This window comes from Rhipicephalus microplus, chromosome 3 (assembly GCF_043290135.1).
Source record: "Rhipicephalus microplus isolate Deutch F79 chromosome 3, USDA_Rmic, whole genome shotgun sequence".
In the NCBI taxonomy this organism is placed as follows: Eukaryota; Metazoa; Arthropoda; class Arachnida; order Ixodida; family Ixodidae; genus Rhipicephalus; species Rhipicephalus microplus.
Genome location: NC_134702.1, coordinates 132033782 through 132061281, shown reverse-complemented (window position 1 = coordinate 132061281; position 27500 = coordinate 132033782). Strand labels below are relative to the sequence as shown.

The 27500-nt window shown below is 45.0% G+C and overlaps 1 protein-coding gene across 1 annotated transcript in view; it reads left to right on the top strand.

Moving 5' to 3' along the window:
• The window catches only part of LOC142802962 (uncharacterized), a 43653-nt gene that overhangs the window by 4089 nt on the left and 12064 nt on the right, over positions 1 to 27500 (top strand). The window contains exons 3-5 of the mRNA XM_075888045.1: positions 1012 to 1149; positions 6855 to 7034; positions 10807 to 10948. Coding sequence (XP_075744160.1) covers positions 1012 to 1149; positions 6855 to 7034; positions 10807 to 10948 — 460 coding nt within the window. The remainder of the gene's footprint in view (positions 1 to 1011; positions 1150 to 6854; positions 7035 to 10806; positions 10949 to 27500) is intronic.

Below are 27500 nucleotides of genomic sequence, written 5' to 3'. Positions count from 1 at the left end.
GGGTGCGCACCTTTTGTTCCGCTCGGCACGCTTGCCCGGGGAAGGGCGCTTCGATGGCGTCGACGGTGACGGTGGAATGCCCGCCTAAAAAGCGGGCACCCCACCTTTTTTTTCTTTTCATTCGAAAGGGAGAAAAAGGATCAGAGTGATAATGATGCAACAATCTGCGTTTCTCCTTCAAAGCAGTGACTTTGTCCCCTGCAAGCGTTTCATGCATCGCGCATTCTTGTGACAAGGCAAGCGGTGCAACGCTTTTCCTACAGTGTTCTAGTTTGTCCTCAAGTACGTGGTCTTGCGTGTGCGGACATGTGGACGTTGAGCTACGTTGCTATCTTCTGCTGCGGAGAGTGGTGCCGCCCTCTGCGCTACGTGTATTATATTTCTCGGCCTGTCATCTCCAAGGCGTTGTATACAGTTCTTATGTTTCTGTTTCTCTCATCCACTGGACTGAGCGTGCCTGCGTGCTTTCGCGCCACTGGTTCTGCTTCATTGACGTCGCGTCTCGAACAACAGTGGTGGTGTCGTTCGAGACCCGCTGGCTACTCTGTATGCAGACACAGCCGTTCAGTTGATACACTGGCTTTTGCTTTCACAACTAACAAGAAACAGGGCCCCTAAGATTTAATTTCTAGTTTCGCTCTAGTAATAGTTAAAATACCCGCCACACAACTCAGGTACAATAATCGTAAACCCACCGACAAACTAGTTTTGCCTCAAGCGAACGCAGCCATAGCAAATGGGACCTGATTTAGAGCTTACAAAAATAGTGTTCGCATGCTTATTACTACTTAATGTGTACTGCACCTTAGCCTAATATGCGCGTCTTACACCAAGCCTCCCCACCCTTTTTTTCCGAGAAATAGCATGTCAGACGTTTCGAAGAGATTTCACCAGTGTTTAGGTCATTCGTTTCAAGAGTACATTGCGCACACTCACAGAAGGCGAAATTCGGCCGACAAAAGCAAGCTCCACGGAGGCCGCATAACATGCTGTTTCGGTCTTTTCTTGCAGCTTGAAAGAGATATATCGCTCTCCACCATACGCTATCTGCTTGAAACGAAAATACCGCCTTCAAATCAACTTTCGAGGGAGAAAGCAGCCGCTATGTTCCATGCTTGTTTGGGGATCACTACGTTTTCGGTGTCGGAGGTAAGCGTCTACTCCATTTTTTAACTACAAAGTGTCTTTTCAGAAGAGAGTGCGTTAGAATGCTGTAGATAAGAGCCAGTTTACTTGGACGGCAGTTGCATGAAACACACAATCGATATTTAGCTGTAAAGCACAAAATTGGACCCCTGTGTTCAAAAGCATCCAGCTGCTTCTAATAATTGCCGCATACTGAACATTATTCCGATAAATATTATCCTTCAACAAGGAGTGTGACCTACAGGGTGTGACATGTACAACGCCTTTAAACAGACTTGGTATAAAGCGTGAAAGCGTGAGCGCTTGCATCTTTTCATCCATGTCGACAGGGAAAGAACGACTACAAATAATGACGATGATTGGTTGGTTGATATGTGATGTTTAACGTCCCCAAAACAATCATATAATTACGAGAGACGCCGTAACGGAGGGCTCCGTAAATGTCGACCACCTGTGATTCTTTAACATGCACCCAAATCTGAGCATACGGGCCTACAGCAGGCACCAAATAATGAGTGAGGCGCTGTTCAGTACAAACGTTACGAATGGGTTTAGCTCTCTACTACTCGCGATGCGTGTGGTTGATGGTGGGGTCCCACTACTCTGTGCTGACTACTGACGCATTCACAAAAAAAAAAAACGTTGCTGCAAAAATGTTTTGTTGCTGCGTGGTGTCATACTTCAACGCAGAAATTTTTGTGTTTTTTGAAAACATGGACAACAATTTAGCGCACTAGGTACTCTACTAAGGGAGAGCAGAAAGCCATCCCGTGGGCCTCACACTTGACAAGGCCGTGTTGACGAAAATGCGTGAAAGAAACAGCACACCCAACCAAATTCTGTCTGTTCATTAGTCATTACGTCCAACGATTCAGCCAACTAGCCAGCAAAAATTTAAATTCCTGCTAAGCGCTCATTCTTCTTGATCTGGTGGCTGCGTTCATACTGGTGAATATCATCAGTCAAAAAGAAAAAAAAAACAATTGCTGTTTCCTACGCTTTTCAAAATGACCAGGTGCTGCCTTGCTTTACGTTCTAAAAAAAACGTTCATTTTTTTCACATTACTGTCACACGGCGCCATATGTCACGGAGCATTTCCGGACAGAAAACTCGTCTTTTGACGTCTTTTGTAGTGAAGCACTCAGATAAGCGGCCAAGATTTTTTATGTTTCCGGTTAACGTATTTGCCATATAGAATACACTGTGAAAGAAAAATTACTCCGAGGTCGGAGTAAAACGCTTGTCCTCTAGCGTCCCCCCTATTCGAAGCAATTTTCGCTCCGGACATCCGGACAGTCAGTCAGTCAATGAACTTTATTTACAAATTGTCCTGAGGAGCCGATTCCCCTCAAGAGGGAGGGTCGGCTGCGGGCCGCACCCACGTGGGGGCAGGAAGAGCGAGCTCCTCCGCCAAAGTGCGGGCCCTCTGGACAGCCCGGATTTGGACCTCTCGGTCCGAGCTGGTAATTGCCGTCCTCCAGGCAGCTTCTGTGCTGAGAGGCTCGCCATCGCGCAGCGCCGCGCATTGCCAGAGCATGTGGGGTAACGTGCAACGTCTCTCTTCGCAATGAGGGCATTGCGGCTTTATGCTGTCGATAAACTTGCTGTACACTAAAGGCGACGGGTAAGTACCCGTTTGCAGCATTCTTAAAGTGACTGACTGGGCCCTAGAGAGTTGCGGGTGCGGGAGCGGAAAGCTACGCCTGGCCAATTGATAATTTTTGCAAATTTCGTTAAAGGTGAGGAGCGAATCAAGCTGCCGGATGCCATCCCCAAAATTAGATGCCGATTGCCCGTCACGGTGAGACAGTTCGCGTGCTCGGGCACGCGAACTGTCTCACATCCGGAGCAAAATTTTCGCTACGGCTCGCCGAAGCAATTAAGTGGCGCACCGGAAGTACTTTTAACAAATATTTCACTCCGGCCGACCGGAGCCATTGCGTGGCGCCACTGGAGTACTTCTTACTGGAATTTTCTTCCGGCTGGACGGAGTGACTACGTGGCACCTCCGGGGCATTTTTCACGGGTTTTTCACTCCGGCTATCTGGAGCTGTTGCGTGTACCTCTGGAGTATTTTACGAATGTACTTACTTCTATGGACAGAATTTCAGTGAGATGGACCAGTACTTTTTTAGTGTTTGCTGCGCTATTTATGTATTGTATGCTGATCGTTTCACGCATTGGTTAGATGGAGGAAGTCCCGATTCTCATGCAAGCACTGCAGAGCTTTTTTGTATTTTTTTCCACAGCGCTCTAGCAGATGAAAGTCAAGAAAACACTTTAGTTCTTATTCTTTGATTGATTCAAAATAGGCTGCCATTTCTGGATGATTACCCAGCATTTGGGAAAAGGAGACAAGCACAAAGAAACATGACGAAATCCACCAAAAACAAAACATAATAAGAGACATCCCATAAAATAAACAGCACTCAAATATGAAGCGCAGCGCTTCGAAATGAACATATAATAGTACTGCAAAAGAATGCACGACAAACGAAGAAAGCGCGCCCACCGAGAACAACTCTTTCATCAACCCCGATGGACCATCCATCAGATTTATTGATGATGGAAGTGCTGAGGTGATTGCTTCCTACATAATGTAGCAAAAAATGAATATACATAATAACTGCAAAGCATGCGAAAGGCCCGGAAACTCAGATCACTGAAGCCACGGACCCTCGAAAAATCCTATACAGCCTGTGAGTATAGGCTAAAACTTCCAACGTCTAAAACTGAACACACACACACACACACACACACACACACACACACACACACACACACACACACACACACACACACACACACACACACACACACACACACACACACACACACACACACACACACACACACACGCACGCACGCGCACGCACACGCGCACGCGCACGCGCACGCACACGCGCACGCGCACGCACACGCACACGCACGCACACGCACACGCACACACACACCAAGATGAGCGTTAAATACGAATAAGCACATACGGTGTATCCGCTGTGGGACAGCCGCAACATGAGAAAAACACACCTCCTGACGCGGCACTTCCTGACACACCTCTCGACAGGCCAAAGATTTATATATATTTCTAAATCGATAGCTTTACCTTTGCTGAAATGTTCAAAAGCAATTTTTATTGAAATAATCTTATTTCGGTACTCTCGTAGACGACATCAGAAATGCTCCTCTCGATCATTTCCTAATTTTATCAAACAATATTTCTGATTATTACAGTCGCGTTTTAGTACGCGCTCATCGTCATACTTCACGTTAAAGAACCCCAGGTGGTCGAAATTCCTGGAGCCCTCCACTATGGCATCTCTAATAATTATATGGTGGTTTTAGGACGTTAAACCATACATACCAATCCACAAGTGCTTGAAGAAGAATGGCGATTTGGGCTAGTAAAAGAGGACAACACAGCGCTCGTGTTGTCCTCTTTTGCCTTCCGTACCTCGACTTTGTCTGTTTCTTCTAGCACATTCGTGCTCGCGCTGCAGCCCTTATTACTATGAATTCAAACCAACAGCGCTCGTGTTGTCCTCTTTTGCCTTCCGTACCTCGACTTTGTCTGTTTCTTCTAGCACATTCGTGCTCGCGCTGCAGCCCTTACCACAAGTGCTTGTGGTGTTAACTTTCTTTATGTCGTCCTTTTTTTGCCAAATTTACGCCAGAATGAATCAGTATCAACTCGCTCACCTCTCTGCTTTGCTTTACTGAAGTTATATTAAGAAAAAAAAAACAAATAATCCGAACAACGATTTATAGAAATTTCGCTAATTTTTAACCGACGTCTTGTGAAACTAGCCTGATATGGATCACATGTTTGGTTTATCAACCGAACATTGTCCAATCTTAGCACTAGCTGACAAGAATAACACAGGTAATTCAAGGAGAGCTCACTCATTATTTTTTCTCTGTGCCAGCAACAAGCGGGTCCCTCAACACTCACGAGATCACAATGTGTCTTTCGGGGCCAGGAACCATCACACGATTACCCTTCGTACAACTTCTTTTTGTCGTTGATAACCTTCGTTGCTACTTGTTGCTTGTGATATCCAGAAGGTGCTCAGAATGATTTCCTTTTCTCCAACATGGCCGAACGCTTCGCACAATCCTCACTGCACCGGCTTAGTTTGCGCCATGTTAGTATGTAGGGAAAGGTCTCCCGGTGGCAAGGATGCCTACGTAACTCCTTGAAGAGCCAATAAATGCCGCTGAGCGAGGAGCCGGGGAAATTGCGGGGGCATTTACCGGGACAAAAGAGATGTGCCGGAGTATTTTCGGAGAAAGCACGAGAGCATAATGAGGGGATTGGCCCCGTTTTTTTCCGGTTTCCTTCGTCCGGCGCCCACAAGAAAAAAATGGTGGAATGGCATTTATTCAGGAAGACAGACTGATTGATACTTGGAAAAGCTGCGCTCATTTTTAGTCTGTTTCTTGTGAACAAGGTTGCAGGCTGCAAACTGCCCACGCTTTGTCCCTACGAAGGGCGGCTGCAGCTCACCCTCGTACACGCTAGGCACTTTAAAAACCTCGGAATGAAACTTGTATTGACTAAACGCTATCAGAGCGAAGGGTTGCTTCAGCGAAAAAATCGTGGAGATATTTACGTACAGTGCAAGCTGATAGCAACCAGCGAGGGCACTGGAGTGAGCGCCCGCAGCGTAGGACATTTTTGACCCGCTACAACTGTGAACAAACCAATTGAAGATAACGTAGCAATCCTTTCTTGTCAGATAGTGCTCAATGTACATGCCAATGGCTGCTAATGGGGAGTGACAGACAGGAGCATTCGGCTTTTAGTTAACGCGCACGCCGCAAACTTTTTATTGTTCAATAAAGCACACGAGAAATCTCCCACCGGCACCACCTTGCAGGTCAAAATGTAACACTGTTTACACACTACGACTACGACTACAAGGGACGAACGGGTGCCGCTTTAAGAAGCTTCGCCCCTAAAAAGACATCGCGGAGAACGTCCAGGTCACCAACTTGTGGAAACAGAAGGCTGAGAACGAACAAACATTTCTTTTTCGTGTGACTGAGCTTCGCACGACCTTCGCTGTCGCTTCGTAGTTTTCACAGACGCGAAGCACACTGTCCATTAAACAAGAAATATTGGTTCTTCCAGCATTCCTTATCATACGTATCAGCTCCTCCCTGTGCAAACAAATAAATGTTGTCTGTTGGTGTTAGCTAATTATTATGTCTTGTTTCCCTGCATTGTTGTACGAGTCGCCTCCTTTTGCCAGTTAACTAACAAACAGACAATCAAACTAAAATGAGCCGCACTAAACCTCCAATCAATCGTCTTAGTCAAAGTATTGATATTTTAGACGATTATTAGAGCTACGCGACATCTATATAATCCTTCCCTTGACTGGTCCGCGCTGACTTGTGCTAGAAGGGGAGCTTGCGGCTTCTCAGTGGGATGCATTCGAGATACAACAGATATGCTTCATTATTTATGTGTTAAGTGATACCGTTCTACCTGTAATATTGAGAGTTCACTATCGGACGTTTTTTTCGCCGTGGATCTTCGCTACAGTAAAGTAAGGCAGATGATGAAATATATTCACACGTCATTCGTCATATCCATTCTTTTTGATAATAATTTTAGTGGCTGGTCCAAGCTTTAGGGGGTTCGTGAGATGCATTTTAAACAGGTTAGTTTATGCGAGAGTGTTTTGACATTCTCTTGCAGACGCCTTATCTGGTGGAGTGGATGAAATCACTGAACCTGGACCTGGTGAACGAGACAACAATGGCGGCTGTAAACCCAGTTGAGATGATGGTGCGCGGCTCACTTGACCTTGGAGTCAAGGCTGTGATCGCCATTACTTTCGATGATACGGAATTTGTGTTTAATAAGAGACGCATACAGGTGAGCGAATCCACGTATAACATACAGCTGCAGTAAAGAATCGTTCACATTAGAAATTTGTTATATTTGATATCGAATTTAAGCAAAAATTGTAAAGCCTAAATTCTTGTTACATAAGACACATGCGTGGTGAAATTTAGCTACATTCAACCAGTGCTTACAATAGCAAACTAAAACTCTTTCAGAATTTTACATGCGAAGCAGCTTATGACGGAGTTCATTTCGGTGAGTGGCATGACCTACCGTACTACGCACGCGCTACAGCTGGCCCAAGCTCTGCCAGAACGCGCTCATGCGCTAGCGCGTTCCGGCCTGTGTGAGGAATGGGTAAGAGGCTGTGGCTTCTCCCCCTTACACTCTGTGAGCAATCTTGTGATGCCGTCGGTGAACGAGAGTCTACGGAAGCGTGATGAACCAACTCGTTGTGTCCTAGTCAGATCGCGCTGGCACGACTTGGTGCATTCGGGCATGCGTAAGTGGGTATGTAAGAGTGTCTGACTTCTCCCCCTAACGTTTTCTGCACGTGATGGCGACGAGGAACCAGATTCTGCAGACGCGCGATAAATCAACGCGTTTCCGCATGATAAGCCCACGACTTTTTTATAGGTTGTAACGATTCCTTCGAGAAAACGCAAGATAATTTGTGACGCAGTCGAGCTTGATTTTGAACTAAGTGTACCTGTTTCAAGCACATAAGCAAATGAACATAGCTTGCGTGCATCGAAAATATGTTCGATGCAACTGGTTTTGTTTTCCCAGGCAATTCAGCATTGCTGCTGCCTCGGATGATTAGAAGTAAAATTTGTTACTTTTCGAAAGCTCAGTGACGGAACACGACCTTGTAGGATTTGGGGCAACAATGACTGTTACATGTTCTCTCCGCAAGACGCCTTCTTCTGCAGCAAAACGTACTTTGGAGTTTTGTGTTGTACTATTCCATATCACATATCCTGTATGTTATACTCCTCCATAACACGTATGCATTTTTCGCGTGTTTTGCGAAAAACAATCGGCATAATGCACAATACCTGTTAAATACTACATCTGTAGATTAGGAACAAATCGGTGGCCATCCCACACTGTGAACATGCTTCACCAATAAGCTAGATGAAATAATCTATCGGCCTCTAGTGAAAGAAAAATGTACGCGCCTAAACACCACAAGAAGAACGAAAAAGCACTGAGATATAGCGGCACATGCAACACATTTATTCGCAAACCGCTCTTCAGTTGGTTCTTGTGGTGGTGAACGTGTAGAACTTTCTATAATATTGATGTGCAAACTAGCCCAGTAAGACTTTAAAATCTCTATTTATTTGAGCGTAACTCACTGAGTCGACATTGATTGTCGAAATAGCGGTCCAAAAACCTCGTAGTGTTACTTTTGTGTCAAGAAATGGCCCATTTTGAAATAAAATCACGTTTTAGTGGTCCACCTCGGGTTAGCGCACTTCAAATTACCCGCCTCGAGAAGCTGCCCGTCTGGACCAATTCGCGTCACTGTTGCCATGCACAACGTTGCCCGGCGTTACTGCGCTATCAGCAGCAGATCGAAAGCTGCGGAAGTCACAGCAGCAACAATGGCCATTGATCAATTTCCTGCCATTAGCTTTGAGATTGCAGACATTTTGTTATTCAACTGCACTCCGCTAGAAGGCACCACCTGTTCCATATAACCACGCAAAAATTGAATTTTTGAACCACTCGCGCTATTTCCGATAGTAACGTCCAGTGGTTCTTTTTTAGATGAATCAGAAACAGAAACGAATAAGCAGCATTTTATTAAGTCTCTTGATGCATGGAAAGTTCTTTATTTAGTGCAGCTAGATCGATTACTAGTGAATAATTGTAGGTGGTCCATCTGATGTCATCGTGATCATTTTGAAAATAGCCTACGGCGGCGCATGTGTTCTTGTCCATATACCTTAATTTCTCGGTAAGTAGGGCACTGTTGTTGATAACATTGTCGTTTTAGATGTTGTCATACATTGAGCTTTCGCTCAGACGTGTATTGTTATTTGACCTTAGTGTCCCTTTAGGATCAGCCAATTCAGCGGCAATGTAGTAAGTGAATAACTTGGCAGCGGTGCGTGCTTGGCGACGCTCGTCATCTTGCACAGTTTTCATAGCTATTTTAGGCCTGCGCACTGGGCAGAGATAAGGCTGCCGCCCCTAGTCTCAGGAGAAGGGGGGGCTTAAGTTCCGCCTTGTACAATGCCGAAAAAAAGAGGGGGGTCGATGTGGCTCGAGGGGGGGGGGGGGTGTCAAGTTGGCTATATACATTGACACTAGAAGGGGGCGCATCGATGAACCTTCGCAGCCCCCATTAAAGGGGAACCCTGCGCGCGCCTATGATGGCTATTCTATCGCGCCACTACCGACTATCCATTTCACTTGTACCATGATTTATTATCGTAAACGTTAAATCGATCACACGTGGGGAGTACCCGTATACCCTGGGCTGGGGTATAAGTCAGGAAGCATTGAAATCGGGCTAGTTCGATTGGGCTAAGATCCTCCCGTGTTATGTGTCGCGCGCGGTTACGGAAGCTGTGAATGAACACTTTTTCATTCACAGCGCTCACAGAAGCTGTGAATGAACACTGTGAACACTTTTTGTTGCCTGAACAAAGTAACTCAGCTTCACTGTCATAAATGCTGAATGTTAAACTGAGAAAACTTTCTGAATAGCGGAAAGTTTTGTGTATACCAGTACGACACAATGCAGTTTTTGTTGTATGTATGCACACTCGTCACATTACAACTACGACGTACACATTTGGCATGTATACATTTTCCCCAGCAAGCTAGCACTGCGAGTATGCGAAAACAGAATTAGAACTGAAATCAGCTGTAAGCTGCCGGGCTACTTGTGCAGTAACACCAATTTGCGGAAGCCCCGCTTTTGTAGCCTTTACTCCAATGTCAATCGATAGAGTTAGTAGACGCCTATAAATATCTAATAGTCACCCTTTCTCCTGATTTATCATGGCGCACCCATATTACCGACGTAATTTCAGCATAGAACAAAACTCTCGGTTTCATTAAGCGCCACCTTCGACTCGACCCACCTCTTGTTAATTTATTCGCATAAAAATCACTTATGGGACCAAAACTAGAATATGCATCTGCCATCTGCCCGCATTAGGCATATGTAATTACTGCAATGGAAGCCGATCAAAAGCGGGACACTCGATTCATTTATTCTTCATATTTATATGACATCAGCATTTTACTCTTCAAAGGTGCATCCGGTCTATTACTTCTTTCTTATCGTTGTAGCCTTGCTAGAATTACCCTTTATCATAAGTTCTTTTATTCGTCTTTCAATCAAAAACTTTATATCACAGCCACATCACGCATTTCTTACCACACAAGTCATCTACTTCAAGTTGCCCGCCCGCCATCGCATACCATTACGTTTTCTGCTTCATTGTTCCTCAGAACAGCTTCAACAGATTGGAACAGCTTATCCTATGACATCGTCAGCATTGCCTTATTATGTACTTTTCAAGAATCCATAACTAATCATCTGCAATGTTAATTTAGTCATCACTGTTAGATTTTTCTTGTAATCCCGCTGCTTAAGTAACACCCCCTGAATGGGGGCCCTTAAGGAAATAAAACCGAAACACAGGTTGAACTGAAAAGTTGTCGCCGAGCATAGTGCTAAAATGTTCCACTCAGAAAACAGGGACGACAGAAATGAAGCGCATATAACAACTTGTGTAGCTCTCGTAATTGTAACTTTCATTTTTCCGTTCATTCACAGATTGAGTACAACAAACAACAATACATGTGGCGAGCAAAGGAGCACAGCGTGAGCGACTATGCACAATTTTTGGCGATGTATGGGGCGAAGCATCCACAGGAGCAGCAACTCGCTTCGAAGATAAAAGCGTACGAAGAAGAACGTAAGACGGGTGTCTTCGCACACTCCCATTCACTAACACCGTTGTAATTATTAACACGTTACATTGGCGTGCCGCCCTTAACAATGTTTGTATAGAAAATAATGATAACATACACGGGTGTTCTAATGTTATTCATGAAACGTTGTTTATTCTTCAGTATTTGCTTAATTTAAAACCAGGGTGTAATGGGTAACAGTTGGCATTTTATAAGGCTTCCTAGTCACCTGCAAGGGCGTCTGCGCAGGTAGGCATATGGTGCATAGTGACACCACGGACCCGAGCTAACTGAGGGGTCTTGACTCTCTGCGACGCCTAGCCATGCGTAACTTTGCCGTGTCCGGCGAAAAGGGGATCTTGAGGGTTTAGCCAACGCCAGGTGATAGGACCTTCAAGGCCCCCCGGCAATGGTAACACACCACTTTTGCCCCGGCTTCACGTAGACGGCACCCCTGGGTAGGCCCACCCAGGGGAAATTGGCAGTCACCTTTTCTTGTCTCTCTCGCCCTATATCTCCGTCTTTCTCTCTCACTTTTTGTCTGTCCTGTCTACTTCTCTCTTCTGTTTACTTCTGGTTTTTCCTGGCGGCGACAGTTAACCTCGTGTGTTCACCCCACCTTGGGATTCGTCTGGCCAGGTTATAGTGGCGGTGTACAGCTAGCGCATGCAAGCCATTTTTTCATGTCTTTCCGCAACCCCTCATTTGGCGCGGTGGTGTGCGGTGGCCACCGCTACTGAACGCTATCCATATTTTATGGCCGAAAACTTTTAACTGTCCATTGATCGCTCACTAAAGCAAAATTTCAACTTATCCAACTGAACAAAGACAACTTCCCACGCTAGCACGTTATACCTAGTTACGCACCAGCTAAACTTCTAAGAAAACTTTCCTCATTCCTAGTTTCAAGGTGCCTAATAGACACACTCGGAACAGGTCACAAAGCTACGGCAATGGCTAGTGGAGGCCTCCTAATTGAAGTTTGAGACAAGGAACAACAAGAAAAACTACCCAGCTTCAAGATTTTCGGTGATGTCTTCATTCCCGTATCAGCACATCGTTCGATGAACACTGTTCGAGGAGTTGTGTCGGAGAATGACCTAGTTGACTTGACAGATGCCAAACTTCTTGACGGCTCGAGAGAAGAGAATGTTATCAATATCCAGAAAACTAGGATAAAGCGAGATAGCGAAGATATTCCAACAAAACGTATAATCGTTACCTTTGGCTCCAGCATCCTTCCCGATACATTTCCAAATGGGAACATAAAGCTCCGTGTTAGACCCTACATATCTCATTCCCGACAGAGCTTCCAATGTCAGAGATATGACCACAACCCGCTAAGCTATCATGGCCGGCAAACTTGTGCACAAAGTGGGGTTTCGGGTCACATCTATGACACCTGCAAAGAACCGCCGCACGGCGTCAACTGTGGTGGAAATCACGCCGCATATTCACAGTCGGGATTATTTTGGAAAAAAGAAGGAAAAAAGATCGTCTTGTAAGGTGTAGGAGAATGTTTCGTTTAAAAAAAGCTAAAAGAAGAGTGTCGCCATCTTATGGTTCAACTCATGCTGATGCGGCGCATCAGGGGGCAGCGTCGGATCAGCCCTCACCACTCTTTCGGGCTACGCAAAGCGAGCCGTCGGCTTTGGTGCCTCCCCCAAGGTGGCTGTAGTTCAGTCTACTCCGTGTACTCACGAACGGAGATCATAGACCCCAGGGTCCTCTGGTCTCAAGGCATTACTTAGCCAGGCGAGGTCTAAACTTCGAACAACCAGCTCGCACGCGCGGGCGTCCTGTGCCTCCGAAAAGGCAATCAACACGGTGGCATCCCTGGTGCCGAGAGAGTGGCGTGGCTCCTCGGAACATGCCAAGCAAACGAAAGAGCAAATAACGGGGCCCGGTGACGGCTCTGTTACTTCAATTCTTTCTGCCTAAACAGCCCCATGTTTTTCGTACACACAACACTACATGACTTTCATAACTGAGACACAAGTTATACAGTGGAATTCCAGGGGCGTCCTCAGGAACCTTGACTATGTCGAAGAATGTTTACACAAATACTCACCAAAAGTGCTGTGTGTACAAAAAACACACCTAAATCCAAAACACACCAACTTTCTACGTAACTAAATTATTCTCCGAAAAGACCACGATGATGACAAGACATCATCCAGAGCTGTTGCCATTGTACTGAATCAAGGGATTGCATGCACACACTTTCAACTCCAAACATCCCTTGAGGCAGTAGCTTTTTGAGCTGTGCTTTTCGAACGAATAATTAGAATTTGTTCTGTTTACGTACCTTCGAGTTATCAACTGCGAAAGCTTGATTTACAGTCCTTAATAAATCAACTTCCGGAACCTTATGTTCTTCTTGGAAATTTGAATACGCATGGTTAGCTATGGGGTGATTCTCGCTGTGACGTGCGAGGTTGACTGAACAGTTTCTTTTTTCTTCCAGTGCGTGTATCCTGATTCTAAAAGAAGCAACCTATCAGAACCTTGCTAACAATACCTATTTTTTCCATAAACTTCAGCATAGCATCCCGTTTGTTTGTGCATCTACTCTACTGAAAAGCCAATACTAATCCCTGCGGAAGTGATCGTTTTCCCGTAGTTTTAAGCACACCTACACCAACTAAATGTCTGCCACAAGTTCCCAAATGGATCATAAGAAAAACCGAATAGAAACAGCTTTATAAGTTTGCTCGTTTAAGTTGGACTGATATATGTACATTAAGCATTGATGCTGCTATCAAGTAAGTCACAGTTTTTTTATTGATGCTGCAACAAAATGCATCCCGCAAACGAATGAACAGCCAAGAAAACAACGTGTGCCATGGTAGAACTCTGAGTGCCGAAGTGCGCGCGAACGGGAAAACAAAATATGAATGCTATTTTTGGAGTCGCTGACCGCTGAGAATCTTGAAAGCTTCAAGAAAATATAGTCTAAAGGCAGCAGAATGTGAAACAAAGTTGGCTGCAGCTTTTAAAAGACATAATTTTGTATACACATGAGGACAAAGTGTGACACCGCGGACCCGATCTAACGGGGGGGGTTTTGGCTCCCTCCCACGCCTAGCCGTGCGTGGCTTTGCCGTGTCCAGGGAAAAGGGGATCCTGGGGGTTGAGCCGACGCCGGGTGATTGGACCTTTAAGGCCCCCCGGCAGAGGCAACACACCCCTCTAGCCCCGGCTTCAAGTAGACGGCACCCCTGGGCTGACCCACCCAGGGGAAATCGGCAGTCGCCTTTTCCTATCTCTCTCTCTCCCTACATCTTCGTCTTTATCTCTCACTATTTATCTGTCCTGTCTTCTACTCTCTTCTGTCTTCTTGCAAACTTCCTGGCGGCTAGGGTTAACCTTGTGCAAATAGCCTACTTTGGTCTAGGTGCATTGGGTTATAGTAGCGTTGTACGGCTGGCGTCTGCAGGTTTTAGCATCGGCAAACTTGTAGCGTCCCCTCGTTGGGCTCCGTGGTGGGTGGCCGCCAACGCTTCTGATGAAAATCAAACTGGCATGCATGGAGCATTTCCCTTATTAAGTGATCGTACCGCCTTAAAGCACGTATGCACCAGAGACTTAGGCTTTTTCAACCGATTAGGTGAAAACTTCCCTCATTTTCATGTTATACATAGTGAGATAAGCAGCAAGCAAGCCAGAACTGTATCCCCCTTTGTAGTAGCCAGATGTCTCACAGAAACTCTTGGAGCCATGTATAAAGTTAGCAAAATGGCCAGCGGAGACCTCCTCCTTGAAGTTTGAGAAAAAGAACAGTTTGAAAAGCTACAGAATCTTTCAAATTTTGGTGACACTCCCATCACTGTAACGCCCCACAAATCTATGAACACAACCCGTGGAGTAGTATCTGATGCTGATTTGCTCGGCTTGACTGAAGAGGAACTTCTGGAGGGGTAGAAGAGTCAGAATGTGACCAATGAACAAAGGATCATCGTTAGAAGAGACAATAAGGTAACACCAACGAAACACCTAATACTCACGTTCGCTTCCAGTAAACTGCCAGAAAGTATTCAGACAGGGTACACGTAGACGTCGATCAGACCATACATACCTAACCCGCGTCGTTGTTTTAAATGCCAGAAGTATGGCCACGGTTCACAAAGCTGTCGTGGTCACCAAACTTGTGCACAATGTGGAGTGTCAGGCCACAATTCTGACAATTGCGAAAAACCATCACACTGTGTGAACTGTGGCGGAAATCATGCCGCATACTCACGGCCTTGCTCATTTTGGAAAAAAGAAAAAGAAATTATCACATTGAAAAACAGAAAATATCACATTTAAGAAAGCAAGACGAAGAGTGTTGCCATTGTATGGCGCTACACATGCCGATGCGGCGCGTCAGGGGGCAACGCCGCACCAGCCCTCGCCACTCCTTCGGCCAGCGCAGAGCGAGCCGTCGGCTGTGCGCCTGCCCCCAAGGCGGCAGTAGTTCAGTCTACTCCACCTCCTAGCGAATTGAGGCCGGAGACTCCAGGGTCCTCTGGTCTCAAGGCCTCCCCTCACCAGGCGAGGCCTAAAATCCGAACCACCAGCTCGCATGTGCGGGCACCCAGTGCCTCTGAGGAGGCAATAGACACAACGGTACTCTTGGTACCGAAACGGCGGCGCGGCTCCTTGGAGCGCGCCAAGAAAAATAAAAAACCAATAACGGGGCCGGACGACCGTGCTGCCACCTGAATTAACGAGCTCACTCCAACACAGGATACTCTTTGTACACACAGCAGCATCTCTTTTGTTTAAATATGCAGACAGAAATATTACAGTGGAACATCCGAGGCCTTCTTCAAAACCTTGATGACTTACAAGAACTCCTCCATGAACACAATCCAAGAGTGCTATGTGTACAAGAGACAAACTTAAAACGAACAAACACAAACTTTTTACGTAACTACGTAATCTTCCGAAAGGATAGAGATGCTGCCATGCCACCATCCGGTGGTGTAGCGGTTATAGCTAGTCAAGGTATAGCATGCACACAATTACCCATTCAAACTTCCCTCGAGGCGGTGGCTGTCTGAGCAGTTCTTCTAAACACACTTGTCACTGTCTGCTCTTTGTACATACCTCCGCACCACCGTCTTGAAATACTTCAATTCCATTCATTAATAGACGAACTACCTGAACCTTATCTGGTCCTTGGGGACCTGAACGCACATAATGGTCTGTGAAGTGACTCTCGCTGTGATGCACGAGGATGTCTCATTGAACGATTCCTCATTTCATCAGGTGCTTGCCTGCTGAATAGGAAAGAGGCAACATACTATAACCTTGCCAACAAAACTTACTCTTCCATAGACCTCAGTATCGCATCTCCTTAACTTGTACCATTACTTCAGTGGAAAGTCATAAATAATCAATATGGAAGTGACCATTTTCCTTTAGTTTTGAGTACACCAATAATATATGAATGTCCTCCACATGTTCCCGAATGGCTAGTAAACAAAGCCGACTGGGAACAATTTCAAAAGATTGCTCACTTAAGTTGGACTGACATATGCGGATTAGGCATAGATGAAGCTGTGCAGTACTTCATGGCTTTTCTTACTGACGCAGCAGCCAAGTGCATTCCACAAACATCTGGACTGCCCGGCAAACGACACGTCCCGTGGTGGAACACCGAGTGTCAGATTGCGCGAAAGGAACAGAACAGGGCATGGAGGCTGCTGTGGAACTCGCCGACAGCGGAAAACCTTGAGAGCTTTAAAAAAATAAAATCTCGAAGCAGGAGAACACGTCGGCAGGCCAGAAGAGAAAGCTGGCACAAGTTTTTATTAGGGATAAATTCATATACACAAGAGGCTAAAGTCTGGAACATGGTTCGTAGGGTAGTAGGAAGACAAGTACACTCACTCCCACTCGTAAACACGCAGGGTGACAGCCTGGAAGATCAGGCGAACTTCCTCGGTGCACACTACAAGCAAGTGTCTAGCTCGTCACACTATACTGAAGCTTTCCAAAGATATAAAGCAAAGATAGAAAAGCAGAAACTAGAATACAAATGTACAAATCACGAGGCATACAACCAACCTTCCAACTTAGCTGAGCTACAAACATCACTAAACTCTTGCAGTAATTCTGCCCCAGGCTATGACCGAGTCACGTATGAAATGTTGAAAAACCGGCCGCTCAAAACGTGAAAAACTTTACTCTCTCTATACAATGCTATCTGGCTTTCTGGCACCATTCCTGCTTCCTGGAAAGAGGCTATGTTATCCCTATTTTGAAACAGGGAAAGGACCCTTCCTCAGTTTCAAGTTATAGGCCCATTGCACTAATCAGCTGCCTTTGAAAACCTTTTGAAGAAATGATAAACCGCCAACTTTTAAATTTCCTTGAAACACACAATCTGCTTGACCAATACCAATGTGGGTTTCGAGAGGGTAGATCCTCCACCGACCATCTGGTGCGTATCGAGGCACAGATCCGAGACGCTTTCGTCCACAAACAATACTTCCTCTCTGTGTTTCTCGATATCGCGAAGGCTTATGACACAACATGGCGTTTTGGCATATTAAGAGACTTGTCTGACCTGGGTGTGCGCGGTACAATGCTTTCCCTAATCGAGAGTTACTTGTCCAATCGGGAGTTACGTGTCCGTGTGGGCAGTATTCTCTCCCAAACATTTGTGCAAGAAACGGAAGTACCGCAAGGTGGTGTACTTAGTTGTACACTTTTTATTATCAAAATGAATTCCTTGCACCTGTCCATCACCCGCAACATGTTTTATTCCACATATGCCGATGGCGTCCAGCTTGGCTTTAAGTCATGCAACCTAGCAATGTGTGAGCGGCAGTTTCTGTTAGGCTTAAACAAGGTCTCCAAATCGGCAGAGGAAAACGGATTCCGGCTGAACCCAGAAAAAAGCACCTTTGCCTTGTTTTCCCGAATGAGAGGCCTGCACTCAGAACCTGACATTGAACTGAACGGTCAACGTCTGTCTGTCAATGCGGAGCATAAATTCTTAGGCTTAATCTTGGACAAGTTGACCTTCGTACCACACATCAAGTATTTAAAAACAAATTGTTTGAAAGCCATGAATGTTATAAAAGTGTTGTCACGTACTACGTGGGGTAGTGACAGGCAATGCCTCATGAACCTGTATAAAAGCCTCATTCGCACCCGCTTAGATTATGGGACGGTTGTTTATCACTCTGCGACTCAGAGTGCTTTGAAGATGCTGGACCCCGTGCACCATTTAGGCATCCGCCTTTCTACGGGTGCTTTTCGCACCAGCCCCGTAGAAAGCCTTTACGTTGAGTCAAATGTGTGGTCGCTTCATCTGCAGAGAACTTAAATGTCCTTTGTTTATTTTCTTAAGGTGAAAGCAGACAAGAATCACCCCTCATACTCTACTATTATTGATGTGTCGAACTCCATTCTGTTTCAAAAAAGGCCTTCGATGAGGCAGCCCTTCTCAGTTTGCCTGAAGGGTGTAGCTGAGGACACTGGAGTGTCACCTGAACACAGTAGTATGGCTCCTGTAGCATACCCGCCACTGTGGCAGTGGCAGACTATAGATTGCGATGTGTCTTTCCTAGAAGTTACTAAACATGCGCCTATTGCCCATATCCGAACATACTTCCTGGAACTTCAACACAAATACACACGTCCTGAGTTCTTTACAGATGCCTCTAAGTCCAACTCCTCTGTGTCCTACGCTGCTGTTGGCCCTTCCTTTTCGGATGCTGGCGCTCTACATCCAGGCACAAGTATCTTCATAGCGGAAGCTTACGCGATACTTGTGGCAGCTAAACGCATCAAACAATTAAAAATACAAAAAGCAGTAATTTATACAGACTCCGTCGGTGTTGTAATGGCTCTGCACAGTCTTAAAAAACAAAAAAACCCTGTCCTCGTCTCACTTTACTCCATTTTATGCACGCTCTACACACTCAACCAACATGTTGTAGTGTGCTGGGTGCCAGGGCACCGAGAGATTCAAGGCAACGTGATGGTGGATCAGCTTGCTGCATCCGTCCACGAAATCAGTGCCACTGCACCCATATCGATCGCGCCCTTTGATTTTAAGCTGTCTCTCCAATGAAAGCTCAGGGACTACTGGCAGAGCAAGTGGAATAGACACACACAAAACAAGCTACACGTTATCAAGCCACAGCTTGGCCATTGGCCACCAGTATCAAAATCACGTCTAACAGAGGTAACACTAACAAGACTCAGGATAGGACACACATACACGACACACACACATCTTTTGTCCGGTGGCGATCTACCATTGTGTGATAAATGTGGTGAGGTATTAACAGTTCTTCACGTTTTAATCCAATGTAAACAATTAGACACTCTAAGAAGTCAACACTTTCCATTACCCTACCGACAACATATACGTTTACACCCCGCAATGTTTGTCGGTAGGGAACCACTTTTCACCCATACATCATGGCTAGCTTTTTTTAAGAGATGTCGGTTTTTACCATGTAATATACCCAGGCATTGCGTAGCGTGACCTCTCAAGAGAGGTTGCTGCTGCAGTGACTCTATTTAAAAGCACTTGCCTCGCAGCCCTTGGACACAAGGGCGCTGATGAGGCACTTGTGCTAGTGCCAAATATTTTTACATGTTTTTATTATCAAAACCTTTGTCACCATTTTTACTATGCATATCACGCCACTGTCATGATCTTATTACTTATGTTTTTACCCGCATTATCACGAGGAATTTGAAGGCCCCTATACAGCCACGCAACATATCATTGTCCGCATCACTACTCATCGAAATGGCGCTCTTTGGCCATCAATTGGCCCTTGCACCACAAAGCGCCACACATCATCATCATGAGGACAAGGTGTTGCACTTGGTTAGTAGATTAGCAGAAAAACACTCACAGTTACTCTCTCTAGTAAACACACAAGGCGACAGCTTGGAAGACTAGGCCAACTTTTAAGGCGCCTACTTCGAACAGGTGCCCAGCTCCTGACACTATTCTGAAGCCTTTTAACGATAAAAATTGAGATATATAAAAACAAACGAGCGGAAATTCAAAAACACGAGGCATACAAAGAACCCTATAATTTAGCAGAGCTTCAGGCATCCCTAAGTTGCTGCAACGAATCCGCGCGAGGCCCCGACCGAGTCTTGCATGAAGTGCTAAAACACCTGCCCTTTGAAACTCCAAATGCCCTCCTTGGTCGGTACAATGCTGTTTTGTTTTCCGGCGAAGTCCGCAATGCTTAAAAAGAAGCCATTATTGTTACGATCCTAAAACAGGACAAAAACCCATCCATACTTGCCAATTACAGGCCTTCGTCCTTACCAGCTGTCTCTGGATGGTCTTCGAAAAGATGATGAATAGAAGACACGCTTATTTTCTTGAAACAAACAGTTTACTAGACCCTATCAATGCGGGTTTAGAGATGGAAAATCCACCGCAAACCGCCTTATTCGTATTGAGGCACAAATCCGTCACGCTTTCGTTCATAAACAATTTGTGTTTTTGTTTCCGTGTCGCTCGATATAAAAAAGGCTTACGACACTACATGGTGCTTAGGCATGCTGCGAGATCTGTCCCACTTAGGTGTGCATAGTATAATGTTTTTCATATTTGAAGGTTAGCTGTCCAATTGGGCATTCAGTGTTTAGAGTGGGCGCTGTTTTCTGCCAAACATTTGTGCAGGAGACATAGGTGTCGCAAAGAGGTGTATGGAGTTGTACACTTTTTATAGTGGAAATGAGCTTCTTGCGCTTCGTTATCCCACGAAATATGTTTCATTGCACATATGTCGATGACGTGTAGCTCGGCTTTAAATCATGCAATATTACAATGTGTGAAAGGAGTTTAATCAAGCTTTTAAAATTGGCAGAAGAAAATAGGTTTAAACTGAACCCGCCAAAATACTTGTGCCTTCTTTTCCACTAAGAGAAGCGTTCATCTTGATCCGGACGTTCACTTGCATGGTCAACGTCAGTCTGTAAAAAGTGAGCATAAGTTCCTGGGTATATTATTGGACACCAAAGTGACATTCATATCACATATCAAATACGTAGAAAAAGTGCCTAAAAACGATAAATATTCTAAAAGTATTGTGACGCACTTCATGGGGTAGTGACAAGATGTGACTCATCTATCTATACAAAAGCCTGATACGTACGCGCCTAGATTACGGGGCTATAGTATAGCAGTCTGCAACACGAACTAATTAAAAGATGCTCGACCCTGTTCACCATCTTGGAATTCGTCTGTCTGCAGGTGTTTTTCGCACTATCCCTACAGAAATCCTGCACGTGGAATTTAACGACTGGTCAGTACATCTCCGCAGATCCTACCTATACTTTCTATACTTACTTAAAATAAACGCCAACAACGAAAACCCTCTACACCTCACCATCAAAGACTTGTCCAGTTAAGTTCTGTTTGACATTCACCCTGCCATGAGACAGCCATACGCACTTCATGTGAGGAGTCTAGCCAAAGAAGTTAGTGTGCCACTTTGTGAAAACCGTTTGGCTGCTCCCGCTATAAATGTCCTACCATGGGAGTGGCACATCATAGATTGTGATACATCCTTCGTTCAAGTTACTAAAAGCGCGCCAATCGCACATATTTATACACACTGCCTTGAGCTACAGCATAAATATTCATGTCCGGAATTGTTTACTGATGCTTCAAAATTTTTTACTTGTGTGTCCTACAAAGCAGTCAGTCTATCCTTTTCGATGAATGCGTTCTGCACTTCATTACGAGCATCTTCACTGCAGAGATATACGCGATATTATCGGCCATAGAACATATCAAACAATCAAAACTGTCAAAAGCTGTGATAGATACTGATTATCTAAGCACAGTAACATCTCTGAAAACTGTTGAAAACATGAACCCTGTCCTTGTCTCTATGAACTTATGTCTATGCACGATCTACGCACAGAAACAGTATGTCGTGGTCTGCTAGGTGCCAAGACACTGTGAGATTCAAGGAAACGTGTTTGCGGATTAACTAGCTGTTTCCGCCAACCAGAACGCCGCCGTCAATACATTCATAGCTGTCCCTTCACTCGACCTCAAACCCTTCCTTAAATAAGAGATCGGAAATTATTCGCAGCGTTTATGGGATGCGTAAGCATAAAATAAATTGTGCATCATAAAGACGCAACCAGGGAACTGGCCGCCAATATCCAAGTCGCGATGCACACAAGTATCACTTATCAGATTAAGCATAGGACATACACACACCACTAACTTGCACCTTTTGTCCTGTGGCGATCCATCTCTCTGTGAAAAGTGCAGTGAAGCACTCGCCGTGCTCCATGTTTTAATAAAGTAATATGAATCAGGTACACTTAGAAAAAAATGGACCCTGTATATGCATGTATTACAGCGAATATTGCCGAAAGACGATATTCTTGTGTCTGGTGAGAGTTAATGAAACGTTTATTTGATCTTCTGCGCGAGAAAAATCTGTGAATTGTATTCTGGAGGCGCTACGTTAGAGTGTCTCGATCCGTGCAGCGAAGGCGAACGAGTGCATCGAGGAACGTTGAGCACGAGTGCTATCAGGCAGTTATCTTCGAAAACAAAGGAAGGCATGTGCACCCGTCTTGGAGTCACTAAGGTGTGGAATGCAAAGCAATGGACAAGTGCAACCACTGTGTCGTCTTAGCTAAGCGTTGGCAACACTTGCCTCTTTGAGCGTCACATTGCATTGTCAGCGCAATGGTAAACGCTATGGTTTTTAGAATTACCTATGTATGCCTTCTCTAGTATAAATTCACACATACAGAATATTGACATGTTGTTATGGTGCCCCAGATATGCGCAAGAGTTGCTTTTTAATTGACAATCGCACAAGTATGAACGCTGAAGCTTGAGCAATATACGGGGTTGGCCGTTTGGGTGATCGTTTGGTGCCGTTTGAGGTATCCTTAGGGCGGACGGACGGACGGACGGACAGACGGACAGACAGACAGACGGACAGACGGACGGACAGACAGACAGACAGACAGACAGACAGACAGACAAAAATTTTTGCGTCGGAGTACTCCAAGAAAGACTATCGTCTTTAAAAACGCTCTCCGTTTGCCTTCCGCCATCAAATACCTTTGCACCCATTGATGTTCATAGGTAGTGGTCCGCTTTTTATCAATCATTGTTTCAACATTTTTGCTCAGATGCTACCTGGTCCGGGAGCTGTACTGACTGGAATTCGATCTATAGCAGCTTCTAAACCCTCACGAATGATTATTAGGTCAGGCATTTCAGCGTTTATTTTCGACAACTTGAGGTTCGGCGGTAGTGGTTCTTCTGATTTTCGAACCGTTCAAAGATAGTCGTTTACTTCGTCTGCAATATCGGACTGCAAAAGTGGCTCACCGTTCTTCGTAATTGACACAACGAAAGAAGATGATGATTTCGGGTTCACAAATTCCCAAAACATTTAGAGTTGTCTTTTAAAAGTTGTGATAAGCCGTAGTTCTGAAACTTCCTTTTCGAAGCGTCGATTTCAGCTTTGCACAGTCTTGACTGCTCACGATAGCATTGCCAGTCACCACGCCGCGGTGGTCTAGTGGCTAAGGTACTCGGCTGCTGACCCGCAGGTCGCGGGATCGAAGCCTGGCTTCGGCGGCTGAATTTTCAACGGAGGCGAAAATGTTGTAGGCCCGTGGGCTCAGAGCTGGGTGCACGTTAAAGAACCCCAGATGGTGCAAATTTCCGGAGCCCTTCACTATGGCGGCTGTCATAATCATGTGGTAGTTTTGGAACGTTAAGGCCCACTAATCAATCAATCAGCATTCTTAGTCGTTGGTGGCATTCGAGCGTTTCGCGTACGTTCTTTTTTTGTTCATTATAGAGCGTTTCACTTCTTTTGTAAGCCACGTATTTCTGTTTGAAGATGTGGTGGTAATCTTTGGAATATGTTTTTCTTTAATTTTATGTAACGCAGTTTCACAGATCCGCCAGTTTTGATTTGTATCATGATCGTAGAATGTTATGAATAACTGCCTAGAAAATTATATTAGGTAACTATTTACTATTAGGTAACTATGTTACTATTATGTAACTATAATATTAGGTATATAGATACTATTAGGTAACTATATTATATACACTGGCTTTATTGTAGTCGTATATAATTTTCTTTGTTTTACATTGCCTTTTTTTACATTTTAAGGTGTTCTTGCAGTGAAGAACATTGTGGTCACTTGTGCAGTCAAGGACTCGCAATACCATGCTTTGTGAGCCTGTAGTCAGCCCAAGATCTAACAGTAAAATACCACGTGTGGGACATGTCACCATCTGGCTTAAACTAAGCAAAGAAAGAGCATCAAGGAACTGCTGACATTCATGCTTTCTTGCGCCATCGATTGGTTTGCATCGCTGCCAGTCGATTACGGGATAGTTAAAATCCCCGGCAAGTTTAATTTCTGATGACGGAGAGTTGGTTTGAATAACGTGCAACTAATCGTGAAATATTTCAACAAAATAAATAAAACTTGGTCGCCGATAGCAAACTCCGACAACGCAAGCTTTAGAAGGTGATAACTGCAGCGTGATCCAAAATATTTTGGCGTCACACAAACTGTCTACAATATGCCCTCTGAAAGTCTTATCAAAAGCAATAACAGCACCACCACCTCGCTATGTAGACCTATCTTTTCGAAATAAAGAAATGCTTTTCGATAGCGATATTTTACTTTCAGCTATGTCAGCCAAGTATCGGTACCGAGGACTACATCCGCGAAACAGCATTCAATTAAACTGTGCATGTGATCTCGTTTGTTCTGGAGACTTTGAAAGTTTGATTATAGGATTGATTAGGAAAGACTGGTATGTATTTTTTCACGTCATTTGTTTGTTTTACGAAGACGGTGCTCTGAGAGCAATATCACTTACTTTAAGGATGAATCAAACGCATAGTGCCTATTAGCAAGAATTAGCTAAGGCACGTTCCCGGCTAGTTGGTTGGGATTGTTCATTTGCATGGGTATAGCACACCACGAAAAGGGCACAAAAAGAGAGACACACACACAGCGCTAACTTGCAACTGATGTTTTAGTTGCGGTCACACGTGCTATTTATACAATAACAGGCCGATAAAATCTGGAACGATCATGTTAGGATAAAGCACAGCTCATGCACGCGTCATCACCGACTGCGACAAATCGCACTCGCCAACGTCAAAGTGAAGATTATAGATACTTTTTTTCTTTAGCTGACAAAGCTATAGAAGCCACACTCACATAACTTTCTTTCATTTGGTCAATTTCATAGGCTTCAACGATTTCACGCGTAATTCTATCATGGACCATTTAAAGAATACGAGTGTTTTAAAACACTGGGATGCAACCACACCTCTGACATATGGCAGGACCGGTGCCACGCCAGGCACCGGTCCTGCCATATACTCGCAGGCGCGCGCCACGCTGCGTTGCTTTGACGCATGCGCGTTTCAGCGTCCAGTGTCCCTCCGTCAAGAAAAGAGCGAGATGCAGTGTTGTCTAGATAATGCATCGGCGAGAATTTCGCGCCGGTAGCCGTCGGGCCGCGCCGACGGACGCTGGTCGCGCTGGTCGCGCCTGGCGTCAGACTGTAGAGTGCTCGCGTTTTGACAACGCAGCGTCGCTGTGCCCGGCGTGCGCGCACGTCAGCGCTACATTGTGTATAGAATTGAGCCCTTCATGGTGCGCTCGCGGTCGTTTTGCTAGCTCTACATAGACCAAATTTGGTGTTACGTGATGTCAATGGATGACGAAATATATTACTGGTGCTAAGGTGATAATCCTGACACGCGTGTAATGTGAGAACATTACAACAAAACAAGCTAATAGCGTGCTCGTGGCCATTTCGCTAGCTTCACATATACTAAGTTTAGTATCACGTGACGTTGATAGATGACGAATGTAAACGACACATCCAAACATGATAATCATGACACGGAAGTCATGTACGGCATCAGTCACCTCCACCTCGTAACGTTGTGCTGATTTTAAAGTGACATATCAATCTTTCTTATTCGCGCTTCGCATATCATCGATTCTCACAGTACGTAGGATTGGCTAATTTCTTAATCACGTAACCGAAATTTCTTCCCTTTTGCATCTTTGTCGATGGAATTGTATTTTACTTTGTTTACCTTTTTCATTATATTCTAACAATGTTTTGATGTGCAAATTTATTGTACAACTAAATCTTCCACATATATGCCTGAATGTGCCTTCAGGGTATGTATGAATAAAAAAATAATTGTTCGCGTTTTCAAATAATGTAATTAGTTTTCACGCCATATATCCAGACATTTCTGTAGCACGATCGACCTCTCTGAGTAGAGGTTGTTGCTGCGTCGCAACATTAAAGTACCACTTTCCTCGCGATTCTTGGACACAAAAGCTATCGGTGAGGCTTTCGTGCTTTGGCCATATACCCCATTTTAAATTAAAGCACCACAGCCATTCATTCATGTACCACGCATTTAATGTCACCCTCATGATTTTAAATATTCATATGGTTTACCCGCTTTAGGGCGTAGATTTTTTGGTGCCTATACAGTCACTAATAGTACCATAGTACACATCTTCAACATGTCAATGCAAACAACGCATCATTGCTATTTAGGGTAATTCTAGGGGCGAAGCTCCTTATAGCGGCACCCGTTGGGTGCTCAATGTACATTGCAATGGCTGCTAAGGGGGATTGAGACACAGAGAAGTTCGGCTTTTAGTTAACGCGCACGCTGCGAATTTTTTTATTGTTCAACAACGCACAGACGACAAGAGAGAGCTGCTACGTTACACTCGCTGGGCGTAACTTCCTAGGTTTTATAAGGGTTTAGCGAGCGTTGGGCCGCAGTGCCATGAATACAGTGAACTAGTATATACCATGAGCTCGAGGTGATTAAAGGTGGGAAGTAGGCAAGAAGCGCGAGCCGTAAGAATGTGTATGTGTGCCTCCTTTCGTTCAGTCCTTGGAATGTCCGCTGGATGGCGGTGCTTCTATATAAGGAATATATGATGAAAAGATGCGAGTAGGTGGTACTTGGAGTGTTGAATAGGTGGACGAACGGACACACAGACAGATGCAAGGACGGACGCACGGATGGCTGCACGGATGGATTGACGCACGGACAGACGCAGGAGCGGATGTATGGACGAAAGCACGGACGGACGCGCAGATGAACGTGCGGATGCACGAACAGATGTACGCATGGACGGGCAGATGGACGCACGGGCGGCCACACAGACGCACGCATGGATGTACGGAAGCAAGAACGAATGGACGGACGGATGCTTCGTCCCACTATCCATCATTCACTCCGTGGATATGCTGCCAATGTTTCGTGAAGCGCTTTTTCCAAGTATGAACCTTGCACCAATAAAAAACAGATATCGTTATCAATACTTTCTAGTCGTCTGGAACGAAGAAAAAGTGCAGTAAACTTTATTTTCGCTGTCGTAAGAACAGACACGTGGTGTTGCGAGTGTATAAATCTACATGACTTGTTTTCATCACGTGCCGTTTTGGTATCGCTTTTCGGGCTGCTTATACTGCTCAGGTGGATTAAATTGTGAAATGAGCAAATT